The sequence below is a fragment of the Ammospiza nelsoni genome, chromosome 7, assembly GCF_027579445.1.
Source record: "Ammospiza nelsoni isolate bAmmNel1 chromosome 7, bAmmNel1.pri, whole genome shotgun sequence".
Taxonomy (NCBI): domain Eukaryota; kingdom Metazoa; phylum Chordata; class Aves; order Passeriformes; family Passerellidae; genus Ammospiza; species Ammospiza nelsoni.
Window position 1 is genome coordinate 13,295,719 of NC_080639.1, and position 14,635 is coordinate 13,310,353.

General features: G+C 37.8%; 1 protein-coding gene across 1 annotated transcript in view; it reads right to left on the reverse strand.

Annotated features, from left to right (window-relative positions):
• Window positions 1-14,635, reverse strand: part of ORC2 (origin recognition complex subunit 2) — a 66,355-nt gene that overhangs the window by 18,772 nt on the left and 32,948 nt on the right. The window contains exon 12 of the mRNA XM_059476520.1: window positions 11,375-11,534. Within this exon, the coding sequence (XP_059332503.1) occupies window positions 11,375-11,534 (160 nt within the window). The remainder of the gene's footprint in view (window positions 1-11,374; window positions 11,535-14,635) is intronic.

The following is a 14,635-nucleotide window of genomic DNA, read 5'->3' on the forward strand; positions in this document are numbered from 1 at the left end:
TGAAAACTATTCCTATGATATAAATACTTGTTACAAATGACATCTAGCTGATGGCTTTAATGTCATGTTAAACATGCCAAGGTAGCAAAATCTTTGGCAGTGAGAGAATTTAAGGATAAGATTATTAGATCTACTAACATCAAAATAATTTCTTTCGTGTGCAGTACATACGTTTCATTCAAACATATTCGATTCTATTTTCCCCACCTCCTCTAGGATTGAGCGCAGTACCTATACTGTGCAGCTTGGTTTTTATGATTTTATTCAAAAAGTTATTCTTGATTCTCTTTTAGACTTCAAATTAATTTAAATTTGTAAGCCAAGATAAACATGTCTTGTTTGTGACCGAAGTTAAAATGCTGAACACTTAGAGGAGATAGCCATTGGTTCATGATAAAATAGGACAAGTTCAAACTCTTAGGTTAAAATACAGCCATAGCATAGAATTATCTATTCCAAAATTAATTTTTCAAAATATAATTCTCTGAACATGTTATACATTAAATATTGAGGAAAATTTCCCTGGAGCTACAATTTTCCAAGAACACTAATAAACTTCATTAAAGAAGTAAAACAAACCACATAGTATCTGAAGACAAAAAGCAGAGTTGGGGTCACCTTACTGCAGAGTAGCTTTACCAGCACTAAGATGCAGGTTTCCCCCTTAATCTTGAAAAATACGTTCCTATTTACATACAGTATACACACAGTTGAGGCAATTGATTGTCAACACGTGACAAATGTATGCACCTACTCACACACAAGTAAACCTCACATGGTGAGAAAAAACCCTGTCCCAGTAAACTCCAGTATTCATAAGTAGTGCAAATAAATACTTTGTCAGAAAATATCTCTTTTTTTTCTCACTATATTGATGACTTTAATTACTTTAAAGCTAACAGGAGTATGTTGGAAATGCATTTAAGACCAACACACTTGCAAACTACAAATACTAGATCTAATGCTTACTGGCTGCAACATTATGTTCAGCATTACAGAATGAAGTATACTGTTAAAAAACTTCAAATTCACGTCAGAAAGGGTGTTCAAAGAAAACTGCATTTAAAATGGACAGTGATACCCAAGTATGCATTTTGTAAAATTTTCCAAATTTTCCAAAACTAAAGGGATAATACAGAAATTGAAATGGTCATTTTGCAACAATAATTTTAATAGGTATTTTTACTGCATCACTTTGCTCTCTGCTGAATGAAAATATGGTTCACCTTTCAAACACCTTTCAACCAAAAAGCTGCTCACAATAAATCCCTGAAAAGGATAATCAAGCTAGAATTCACAATCTCAACATTTTGTATTTTCTTAAAATGATAAAAAAAATATATATTGCAAAATAACAGCATATTGTGATGTGTATCAAGGAACATTTCATTTTTCCCTACTGAAGTATATGGATACATCAGAATCTACCCTTCCTCACCTAAGAATTGCATGTATGTGCATGCTTGCACATATATGGAGCGAAAATCATAATTTTCTGCTTCTTGTCCTTTTATAATGTTGCAGTTGCACTCAAACAGTGCAGAAATCTAAACCTAGTGCCTCCAGTAAAAGAACTCAGCAGAGTGAATTTAGGATAAGGAGGTTTGATTTAAGTCTAAACATTTGTCACAGGTGTCAGAAAATTTAAGTATGTTTTGTACTTTGTTTAGTATTTAGCATATATAATCAGAAACCCAGCAGATTATTCCCTTCACCCATATCCCAAACACTTTTAATTTTATTTCTGTCACAGTACTTTGGAATGCACTGAACATAATGTATAAAGATTTCCTATGACATTGCCACACCTTAGAGTGGTTTGAAACACAGCAGTAATGATCAACATGATCCACAGCACTGCAGAGCCTCCTACTACAGCTGGTTTGGAGATACTTGGGATGACTCCATTGGGAAGGTAAATGTTCAGCACTACTTGGCTGAAAAACAACAGAACAAGCTCCCACAACTGAAACACTGCAGTGAAAGGGTAATTTTTGAGAAGTCACAGATGTACCACATCAGCAGATAAAAACCATATTTTTTTAACAGGGATAAATTTGAACTCTTTTCAAATAGTCTGATATGGAGTAGATATATATATACACAAGAACAAACCAAAATACAATGAATGAAACCAGAAAAAAAGGCACATGATCAAAATGAGAAGTGTAAAAATAATTTAAAAGGTAGTTTGACTGAAGTTTTTGACAATTTGAATTTACACATGTACATTTGACTTCCCTATCTGAAGTCAGTAAAGCCATCCCACTTTCCTGAAATAGTTTTTGTAGTGTGGGACCCCACAGAAAAAAACCTGCTTTTAAAAAAGGTTGTAAAATTTGACCTGATGCCAATTAAGTGCCCTAAAACTTCTGGAGAAATGCATCTAATGACAAATATAGAAAGTAGAGAACCTTGCTAATGAACAACTTTACTTTTTAAAATACTAAATTTAAGTAATTCTTAGAAAATTACCTGACACTCCTGACCTTTTCTTTCCCAAATATTTAAGCAAACTTCCTTTCTAATAGTCTCTACAAAGTATAAACTTGGTACTTCCAGTCATGACTTACCAATTGTCTCCACTAGGAAAATTTTATTTTATAAAGAAGATTTTAACCATTGATATTTTTACAGAAATGTAAGCCTTGGAGCTTCATCTCAGCATTGCCTTAGTTCCATCTGTGCATGACTGGTGGTCCTTAAAAGCTATTTTCCATTTAGAAGCTGTCAGGTTTTTAAATAGAGTCATTCTGATGACTCTCTTTACTCTTTACCTGAATTTCTACATCAGATGCCACTAAATTCACTTTATGAATATATGATATGAAGACTAGGCTAGCAAAGTGACTCATCAAACCACAAAAAAAATCTTAAAACATTTTAATGAATTTTAATTTCAATTTGAAAAAAAAATCTCTTTTAAATAAAGCTTAAAAAAAAATCCCCACCAAAATCAACTATCAGCAATACCACACCATGTCATTCATTGTTCTGAATATCTTAAAGAGTATCACTCAAAGGCAGCCTGCTGTTTGTAACTGCTTACATTTATCCTTCACAGTGACAGTGAAACAAAGTGCCCACATAAAAACTGTAACTCTTTCCTGGAGGTTTACAGTTTGTAAACTTCCAGGATATCATACAGGATTTGAGCAGAGAGGATGAACTTTCCCCTTGTCTATCAATCCAAAAAGAGATACAGAGAGATGGAGAGAGAATGACAAACATTCTCCAGAGTAACCAGAAATGTGCTTCTAAGCAGTGTCCTCTAACATAAGTACCAGCCAGTGCCCACACACCAGTCATATACATTCGAGGCTTGGCTCAATGGCACGAGTTCTGCATTTTCTAGACCAGGGCCAATCCACAAAAAATAAGAGTTAAAAAAACTCAAAAGATTATATATACCAAGGCAATGAAGTGTGATCCTTCTGGGGAAAAAAAAAATATGGACTGTCAGTACCCCTTTGCACAAACGGCATTGCTAGAAAAGCATTTCACATTGAAACTTCAGTGTTCCTAGCAAAATATTGTCTCTGTCCCTGAGACAGCACCTTGAGAGTATGGTCTGTCTGAACTATAGGATTCCTCAAATGACTTCACCACTGAATTCAGGGAGATTGAGAAAGCAGCTGAAAGGGGTGGGGGTGTCCCAACAGCCATGGTACAAAAGCAGCCTGAGAAATACTCTTTACCCGAATACACCTTTCAATTCGGTGATCAGCACCTCACAACAAAAACAGCAACAACAAAAATGAAGCAGAGCTAGCCATTATCTCCTGGGGAAGTAGTGTCTCCTTCCCACTTACAAATCCAATTGCCTTAACAGCATGGTGGCGTCTAACTTTTAGTCTAAATGCAGAATGACCCTGTGTCCTGGAGGGGAAGACATGTAACATTACAAATGGCTACAACGCCATTAGCAGTGCATTGTAACCTACATTATCAACCTAGAATCCTGTCTCTGAGGGAATATAGCTTCTTAATATGCATGTCTCAGTTGCTGAACATCAAAAGCTTCTGGGATGAGAGACTGGGGGCAGTCAAGAAAAAACTACCCTCCTTTAATGAAAAAAGTGCTGTAGGCAGCCAGGAGCAGCAATGACAATCCCCTCCCCAGAATTGATTGCACAGACTCAGAGAGGTCCAAAGTCACACTAGAATCTCTGAGGCACTCCTGGTTCTGAGAAAGACAAGTCAGGATCCAGTAGTCTTTGCAGTACTGTAGACCGAGAAAACAAACCCGTTTCTATTTCTTAACAAAGCCAAAGCATCATCTCATAGGGATCACATTCACCATTTCCGCCGGTGTCTCCAGTCTCACAGTGTTGAAATGGGACTGATCAGCCTACGATGGATTGCACATCACCCAAAGAGAAAGGAAGGCATGGAAAAAGGCATACAGTACATGATATACTGCTTCACAACCATGTTTACAAGGGGGAAGGAGGATGAAGGTGAGGGAAGAATTATTGCTGTTTCAGTAATACAGTATGATAGCTAAACCAAATGAAACGAGATCACAACAGTCAGTATTTTCACACTGTGGGATGATGGTTCATGTTCTGCCTACAGATGAACTTGCCAGGGATTAAGAGGGAATACTAAGGAAGGGAGTCAAAGTTACACCTGGGATATCAGCTGCATATTGAAACTTGGAGATCGAGACTGCTTGGTTAGGGGAGCTCCTGGGGAAAGGAGATCTTTACCCTCCCCAGCTTGGCCTAGCCGGTCCTCCTGTAGGCTGATAGTTGAAAAGCGATTGGTGTTGCCAGCTGCTAGACTGGTAAAACCCTCTGTGCCAGCTCCAACACTGGAGCCTGCCTGACTGCCATTCACATAGTCAAATGATTTACTGGAGGAAGCACTGGCGGTCCTGATCAGGCCCAAACTGTTGGCTTTTGGCACTACCTGCCCAGCAGGCAGGCTGAGGTGTTTCTTAGTAGGTGTCATCTCAATTATATCTCCATCCAGGTCAGAGGATTGGTGCGTGTACTGCTTTCGAGCTACTGAATCCCGAGGGCTCTCATTGGATTTTGCTGCAGAAGAGGTTTCTTTCTCCTTAGCAGAACGCCCACTTGCTGTTTTCCTTAAGCTGCTCTTCTGGGATACAGAGGATACAGGTTTGGTCCCAGCTGGCTGGCTGCTGAGGGAAGCTCCTGATGAAAATCCTTCATCAGCATCATTAAGGTTTACAGACTCCTCTCTTCCATTTACACCTTCAGTATCTATTAAGAAAAAAGAAGCAACCAAAAAATCCCCAAACCAATCAGAAAACAGAGAATGCATTCAAGTTACATGAAGACAATGATGTGCACAGAACATCAAAACAAACCTCATTTGCTAATCCACTTGGATTCCACTTGCTTAATTATTTTTGGGTTTTCAGCCAATTTTCCTGCCATATTTAACAGAATCTAACAGTAAGTGCTCCCTGAACTTGATTAGCCTTTCATCTGTAATACTTTTATCAGTCAGAATATTGGTCCCAAACTTTGTCTATAAAACAATAATTGGGCCCCATTCGGGTAATTTGTTTTATCTTGGTCTGCAGATACTACTACTACCCATTCTCCTACTACATGCTGTTACAGAAAACCAAAGTAAAACAAACCCAGCACCCTTTCAGTCTATTTTTATCCTATTTTGAGGCAAGATCTAAGGATCTCTTTCAGTCAGAGTAAGTTCTGGCAATTGCTCAGTAAGCTTCAGAATTAGGCCAATTCCTACGCCAACAATCACAATGTTCCAACAGAGGTAGAAGGCTTCTCTTACGTGTAGCTCGCACTGTGAACAACGTGACCATACTTTCTATTGGAGATTAACCTAATTCCTAGTTCTCTCTTCTCCAAAATTCAATCCTCCTTGAATTTACAGCAATGCCATCCAGGTATTTCTACCATATTTACTTTTATCTCAACATCTACATTTTTCAGAGAAAAAAAAAAGGAAACCCTTGCATTAAGAGAAATTAAATCTCTGAAACATTTTATGTTATAGAACTGTGCTTTTGACTGGAATCTAAAAGGAAAATAAAAGCATTACAATATTATTTCTTAAATCCTTATTTTTAGGCTTATAATATGATTAGAGCTGCACACAAATACTTTTTATCTTTTAATCTTATTCCAGCTTTTTTCTAAGGTCCAAGTTCTCAGAAATTATTGTTTTAGTAGAAAACAGTAGCGTTGAAATTTCAAAACTAAAAATGGAGCAACAGTTTTTGCTGCATGTATCTCATTTCAATAACAAAAAGGCGTAAATTTTAACCATGTTAGCAAAAAAGGAGTCGCTCAGACTGTAAGAATTTTGCCTTTCTTTGTAAAAGCTGTAGAGTGTGATTATTTGGAGAAATACAGATCCAGCCCAGCTAAAGCCACTGTGGTGCTCTACTGTTAAGATTGTTGAACCCAGCTTGCTGCCAAGCAAAGACATTTAAATCTTTTTTGCAGAATGGGAAAAACATAGTGGCAAGTATCTGAGAGAGTCTAACACTTGAGTGGAAGCTCATCCTCTCATGCTGAGTGGTAGCTAAGGAACATTTTACATCGTGGCAAACAGAACAGAAAGCTTTTGGTGTTGCTGCCTCTGTGTAGTGGGAATATAGCCTGATCCCATTTCACATTTCTGAGGTGTAATGCAAACCCAAAACTTTACAGGGAGGTTTCATTACTCTGCTCTACATTTACTACTTCTTTTCAGGAAACTTTGCCCTGGAATTACCATTGCTGTGTATCGGCTTACAAAAGATATTTAGACATCTCCAAATCAAACCACTCTCAGCCTCTCTCAAAACAATTCAATGAGAGATGATTCTGTAGTTTTTAATAGTTCTATTTGGCTCATTGGCCTCCCAGAAGCAGAAAAATAACATAGTTCATGTTACTGCAGTCTTTCTTCCTTGGCTAAGCCTTTTGCCTTAGAAAAAGATGGTCCTTAGGTTCCCAGAGCAATTATTAAAATAAAATAAAGGGTGCGTTACTTTTTTTAACTTCCCCTAACCATATTTAAAATGCACATTCCTTCCCCACTTCCTGACCACCTTGTTTGGTAAAACTAGGCCTTCCTCTTCTCCTTGACACATACCTGTCTTTTCTTATACTAGACAGTGATATATTTTGTCCACAATCCACACTGACATTCCCCCCTCCAACCTTCCCACACACAATCAAAGTTACAATAAAAGTCAGACATTACTGGAGCATACCAAAAGCAAGACCACTTTTTCAATTAACCAACATTTATGTTTCTTTATATAACCATGCAAAGCTGGATGAAAGCATATTCAGTTACAAGCAGCAAGAGAAGCAGCTGAAGCCCCCTCTCAAGCCCTTCTTATTCAACATAATGATGTGGAACTTGTAAGAAGTTGTCTCCAGACAACACTGCTAAGATTTTTATTATTACAAGAACATGAGAAGTTTTCAAAGTTTATGTTAAAGCATTGCTGAGTAACAGGATGCTGAAGCACATGTCCTATTCAGGGACTGTGAAGCAGTCACACTGAAAACGTGGCATTTTATGCATAGGACTTCAAGATAAGACTGAGAGGGGTTGTTGCAAGCTTTTGGATGCTGCAACTATACAGAGGCCCAAGCTGCTCAGCAGTGCTCAAAAATGAAGAAGATAGAGAAGATAACATGCAAGAGAGTTTCTGTCTACTCAGACCCACATACCTACAGAAGTTCCCAATGGGATTAAAGTAATTCAGCAAACACATTATTTTCCTAATACATCTTATTTTTCCTCTAAAAACTGCCCTCAGATAATAAAAAATGTTTGAGTCCTTACATACTCTGGGAAGGAAAACAAAATGATGTAACAATGAAGTTTTCTCTCTTTTTTTTTGTTTGTTTGTTTTTGGTTTTGTTTATGTTCCAATAGACCAATAAGACAATTTCAAAAGGAAATAAAATCTAAAAATCTACTCCCTTCCAAATGCTCTTTATTTTAAGGCCAAAAGAGAAAGTGACAGTGCAACCCAACAGAAATCATATCCATTGCACTACAGTGTGTATTCAAGACTCCCACTGCTCCTTATCAGAATAAATCTGTAGTCAAATAAATTGCTATTTGTACATATTGTACATATTTGTACATACACAACTAGTACTTTAGATACAGACTCAGTGTTCTCCACTAACCCAAAATAATGCACAAAACTGCAGCTGCAATCACCCAGAAGCAGAATAGCTTGCACTGCATTACTGAGTCATCCCTGAAGTCTTTTTCTACTTAAGGGGGTCAAAACACTGATCTGAAGAAGGGGTTTTATACACCTTTTTAAAATTACTTTTAGCATGTTTATCCTTCCTATACCCAAAGATTGAAAAGTCACTAGAAGCGATCAGTGTCTCCTTGTGCTGTTTGACATCAATCTGGTATTTGTAAGAAAGAATTTTCTGGCTGAAGCTTTCTGTGAAATCAGCATCAGAAAACAAACAGAACCCTGGATATACATACACAATTTTATGATGATAATCAAGGCAAACTCCTTTCCTTGGCATTCTCCCAGATGCTATCAGCTGGAAAACTCAGTTTGATCAAAAATGTAATTATGCATTGCTAATGTTACAGAAGTAAATGTTATTCAATCCATTTGTACTGAGGCAGAGAATGTGGAACGATGCCTTATCCAATAATATGCCAAATTATATCAATGGCTTCAAACAAGACTAAAATGCATCATCTTTATCAACTTCTCTTCCCACTTCCTGTCTATCCCAGAAAGTTCTCTGCAGCTCAGGACTTCTCTATATCCTTCAAGTCATGCACATGCAAAGAGTTATAAAACAGAGTAAGATCAAGTGGAAAGTGAGTTTAAGAGAAGACAGGATCATTTACTGAGCATGCTCAAATTCATAATGCACCAAGTAGATTAAAAACCTGCACTAAATATTTTTATGCCACTCTCTTCTACTCTTCATTGCTGGATAGCAACTTTGTTTAAGTTTAATGCTTCTGTGAGTCTACAATTAAGTCTCCAAATTCTCTAGATTGTTTCCTGAAAAACAAATCTGAAGAAGAAATTCATATCTGAATGTGCAAATAAATCTTATTCATGATCAACGAATGTCCTTATAGAGGCTGGAAACACCGAAGTTCACATACAGAAGAAGGCTTAAGATAGGAGAGTACTTGAAAATATGTTCAGCTAAATCTGTAAGAAATTAATTCTCATCTCTGAGGAGAAATCATGATTCAAGTTGAAACTATGTCCTTCATCAAGGAAATCCTCAAAAGTAGATGAACTTAAATAAAATTCTACCACCTACTCCATCTGCTATTCTTGGCTGCCAAGCAGACCTCTGAAGCCCTACAGCATTTGTGTGGACAGCACAACTGAGAAAGAAAGAGTAATTGTTTCTAAAGTTTTTATCATTTCTTCCTGATAACACAAGCACTTTGCTGGTGCTTGTAGAGCAGCCAGTTCTAAGTGAGTTGTACATATATGACATTTCAATGAAAAGATGACTGACAAATAAAACATCAGTAATTGTATACCTGTTTTAGATAGGCTTGACTTACAATGGCAACAGGAGACTTCATTCTTGAAAATTTAAAAACTGCAGACTAACAAGACACTATTTTAACTAAAATGGAGCCAAATCCATTTATATTCTGTACTGTCTACTTTTCAGTGCTAGATTCATGTTCATCTGGTGCATATCTTTTCTTCTTAATATCAGATTAAACATGCTCAGTAATAGTTAGTTTCCAAGCGATCCCAAAGCTCTTGGATATTACCCTGTCTTTTTTTTTTTTGTGCCATGCCAAGCAGTGTTTCACCACACAGAAGCAAGCCCCAGGCCAGCCCACATGATAACAAAAGGTAGTTCCTGACCTGATGTTAGGTATATAGGGGATGTGTGTATTGCAAAGAAAGCTAATACACCCTGGGATAGCGGAAACACACACTAGAATGGAAAGAAGTTCTGCTTGGGGATAGGGAGCCAGGATCCTCCTCCAGCAACTGCCTCACTGACTTCTGCCTCCTCATCTCTGTCCTACCCTCTGTTGTGGCTGCTGCCAAGGTGGGCTCCGGGAAGCCATGCTCAGGGGTCCTGCGCAGCAGCACCTCCCCCTCTTGCTCACGTTTGATCCCTAGGTCTGTGCAGCCGTGTTGGATCGGTGAGCCAGGAATGCTTGAGTCAGCCTCGATTGAGAAGTCAAAGCCATCTGGGATTCAACATATAACATTTTAGTGCTTTTCTATTCCTTTCTTGGCATTCCAACTCAGGCAGGGAAAATAGAAAGTTTATGCTGACATGGAACAAACACAAAACACTGCCCATGCGGAGTTAGAAGTGGTGAGAACATCCACAGAAAGGGACAGGTGGGCTGTACTGCAGACCAGAGACCAGCAAACGAGTAGAACAGCTGAATAGAACTACAGTGAAGACAAACACGACGCAGAGTCCTGAAAACAGGAGACAGCTACTTCTTGTCCTGGACATCCTGATTCAGCTGAAGACCAGAGGTCATCAAATCCTCTTGCACGTGACCAAGAAGAACAATAAAAAATAAAAGGGGAAAGGAATGTACCACAGGAAAATGTGCAATTCCTGTTTTCAGACTTTTTACTCTCGGTTGATTCTTATGTTATTTTCCTTTTTACCTTCATTGATTTATTAATGAAGTTTTTTTTAACTAATATTTTATACATGAAGTAACAAAGCTTTAAAAGCAGACAAAGTGATTTCAAAGCAAGTTTTTTGCTACACCTACACTGAAGATGTCATCACATCAAGATAAAGATCGCTACTTTTTTTTTCTTCATACAGTCCAGCACATTTCCGTATGATGTAAGTACACACTGAGGAAAGAGTAATTCTAAAATATCCAAACCTATTTTAGAGCTCCCCAATAAACTGGGTTATATGATGGCAGGTGTGATGTTCAGTTTGTTGCTCTCCCACTGCCATCAGTAGCTTTAGGCAGCTGGAATCCTATTAAGGTCTGGATGTTAGCATTCGTTCCCTGAGCTATTTAAAATGGGAAGCAGTTGAGTTTTAGTGCAGATTAAACAAAGAACTCAAATTCTAAGCCACACTTTATCCCTACAATTTCACACAGTGTTATATGGAGAAAAAAGAAGTCTTAATAAACATTTTCCAGTTTCTCCATTTCCTCATCTACCTCACAGTTTATCACAAAATCAAAACCAAAACAAACACCCAAAATACTTGTGTTCATGCAGTGCTCTGAAGATGTAAAGTATTATATACTATTATGGAGTATCATTTTTTAAAACAAACAAACAAAAAGCCCCCCCCAATGTTCTGTAAACATTCAAACTCAGAAGCCAGATTACAGTGATGATGATGATTACAGTAGGTTGCAATATGTGCTCCTGGCAGAGAAAGCTCACCTTCTCTCCTCCAGCGATGACGACGGATAGAAGCTGTTGTAATAGCACTCCGAGAAATTCTTGGAACTGTTGGAGTAACTTCTACTTTCAGTACCTTCTGGCCTTCTTGTGATGCATCAGGAGCATCAAAAGGCAGCGAATTCTTCATGGCATTTGCAACCTAAGACAAAAGTAAGATGCTGTACTACTACTGTCCTTGATTGCACTAATGGCAATATTGGATCTCCTGCCGGATACAGAAAGGAGAACAAGTAAGAATTGGTAATTATGTCAGATTCCCCTCAATGACCCCATGCCCAGGATTCAAGGTTGATTACATGGAAAAGCTCATCATAAACCTATTTGCAAAACCAGAGTTAATTTTCTCCATTTTTTTGAGGTAATTAATTTTGTTCTATCTTTGCCATCTGTAGTGACAGACGTTAACAACACATACAGGAAGGTCTCCCTCCAGAAGAGACTGCAATATAACAAGGCAAATACCATTTATGTTTTATGACAAGGGTGTCAATAAAACCAAGTCATAGCCCAAGCCAATGCAAACAGTCAGTGGCCTTGTGCACAGGGGGACAGGGCTGATTTCCACCACACCTTTCCCCATAACACTCCCCATTCCTCCCTAAAAACAAGCCAAACAGAACCTAACCAAGAGGATTAGACTGCAGGTACTTGCAAGATTTATTTAAGGGAAAAAAAAATTGCAACCTAAGCAATGAACATAAAGTTATTAAAATACAATTAAAATAGGTTTAATAAAGATGAGTGTAATAGCCTATTATAAAGTCAGAAGCTATGTTTTGCAGCTTTGAGGAGAACAAGTTACTTCTTTTGACTTTGATGCTTTAATTGCTTCTTTGAGTTTCCCATAAAATGCTTTTGGGATTAGAGGTTTACTTTAAAAAAGACAAAAACAACTTTCCACAATATCTCTTACTTTACAAGTAAATTGTTCAAAAAAAGTGAACTTGTGTACCAGCTCTAGAAAAGCAAACTAGCTCTCTATGGCATGTACGATATTCAACAGTAACAAAGCTAATGCACACAAAGTGTTACTTCAAGCTTCAAAATCCCCCCTAAACCACAACCCATAAAATGAACACACCTTGATTTTCCAAAATCATCTACTCACTGAAAGCTGCTACCTTTTTTGAACAGATACCCTTGTCAGTGTACCAAAAAAAATCTAAAAATTCATAGCAAAAGACTTTTGCACCATGACAGGAATCGTGACAGAGCATTTCTGCTTGTTGAACCTTTTAACAGCTGGCCCTTTCTAGCAGCACAAACTGTACTTCTGGGGACTGAGGAAAACCATATGGAGATAAAAATCAATGCACCAGTAAATCTTTGAAACAATCTAAACAACCAGTCTAAATGAGTCACAGTCCTGGTCTGACAAAAACACCCTCAAAACCACGATCTTTCAGGATGCAAAACCACTTGCTCACGATGTCTAATCCAGCCCTGAAAGGCAGGAAAACAAACACACAGCACAATTCAGACTTGGCAAGCCAAGTCTGCAGCTATCAATGACAAAGGAAGGTTGGTTTCAGGCCAGATATCCACTCTTGCCTACCAGAAAGGAGCTCTAAGGAAAGAACATTCAATAAGAGCAGTAAGTGCATCAATAAAATACACTGTCACAATAGGGACTTGCTGATCCATGGTTCCTGTGCCCTGGACTTGGAAAACCTGTGTGTCTGTACTCTGAAGACTGGGATTTCTGTCTGAAAAGCATGCAGAACGCTTTGTTCAGAGGAAAAGACTGACTGGAACCGGTCTGCTCCCCAGGTCCAAGGTGCTGCTAATTCTGACACTTGCTGATTAGTTTGGCTCTGTAGAAACTCTCAGCTTTCTTGACCAGTACCCAGTGTTTGTTAACAGAAATACTTTTCTTAAGCCAGGAAAGGCTTTTCACTTGTGTTAATTCCTACCCTTTCCACTGCAGTCTCTGTATAAGAATGATTGATAGAAGACCACTTCTACATTACAGGTATTTCACAGCTTTCTGATGCTGGTTTTCCACTTGGGTTTTTTTTAAAGCTTAGGGTTTTTTCCTACAGGCAGTAAAACCCTAAGTAAATAAGAGCATGGATCCACTAAATGGTCAAAAATGTTTCTCAAAGAAACAAACACAGGGATCATGATGTTCCTCATTTTAATGATGACTGATGGTATTCCCATAATTACACAAATAAGTACCTGAAAACAGGTATCTAAAAATAATCCTAATGCAGGGGTTTGCCTTAATATTAAATAGACTTCAAAGAATTTGCTGCTCTTAGGAAATCCTAGGCAGAAGCTGAACTTAGCAACTTTCCTGTGAAGCTTCCCAGATGATAGTTATTTGGCACTAGTAGTTTTAGGTTTAAAATACAGAATTTTATACTGCTGCTAAATTATACACATCTCCTGAAGAATACAAGGAGAGCAAAGGGCTCCAATCTTTGAAAATGTCAAATTGCTTGAATATACAGCATTAGGGAAAAGACATGCAGGTAATTATTTTAATGAAACGGACAATTTCTTCAACCTACTTTTAAAAAAATGTTAGTAAAGCAAGACAGGAAGCAGGCAATGATTAGAGTATTAGAAAAAACCCACCTCCCTGAATAGGCCTACATGCATATGCAGGAAAAACCTGACAACCAGGAAGGGGTAAAAATTGGTGATATCATGATGTCACCGAACAATGGGATAGAGAATCAATAAGAGCTTTAGAAAAAAAAATACATTCTAGAAGATTCTTACAACTAGAAGTAATCCCTAAGGACAAACTGATTAAAAATGAACAATGAAAACTAAAAATTGTCATATCATCAACTTCCAGATGCTCCTACACACTTTTCAAGTGCAGTAGTTTGACAGGATGGCCCAATTCAGCAGGTTCAATATTTAATTTAAAACTTTCAATCTGATGGAGTCATGAGTCAGTTCCAAAAGAAACCAACTATTATAATAATTCAATGGATAGCAGGCATTTTAAATGCAGCAGTGTCAAAAAGCCTGTAGATAAATTGTACAGCCAATATTAATACCTTTGGAGAATAATTTTATGCAATTTAGTTCAGAAAAGAGTGACCTCAGATTGCCACATAAAAAGATTTTGCAAATCCCCTCCTTCGTCAGTTATGTAAAAAGCAGTGACATTTTACTGCTGTTGGTACAGAGGAGGACTAAAGGCTTCTAGCCACAATTCTGATGCAGAAACTGAAACAGCAATCTAACGTACTTTATTCTCCTTAATTTTCCCTCTTCTTT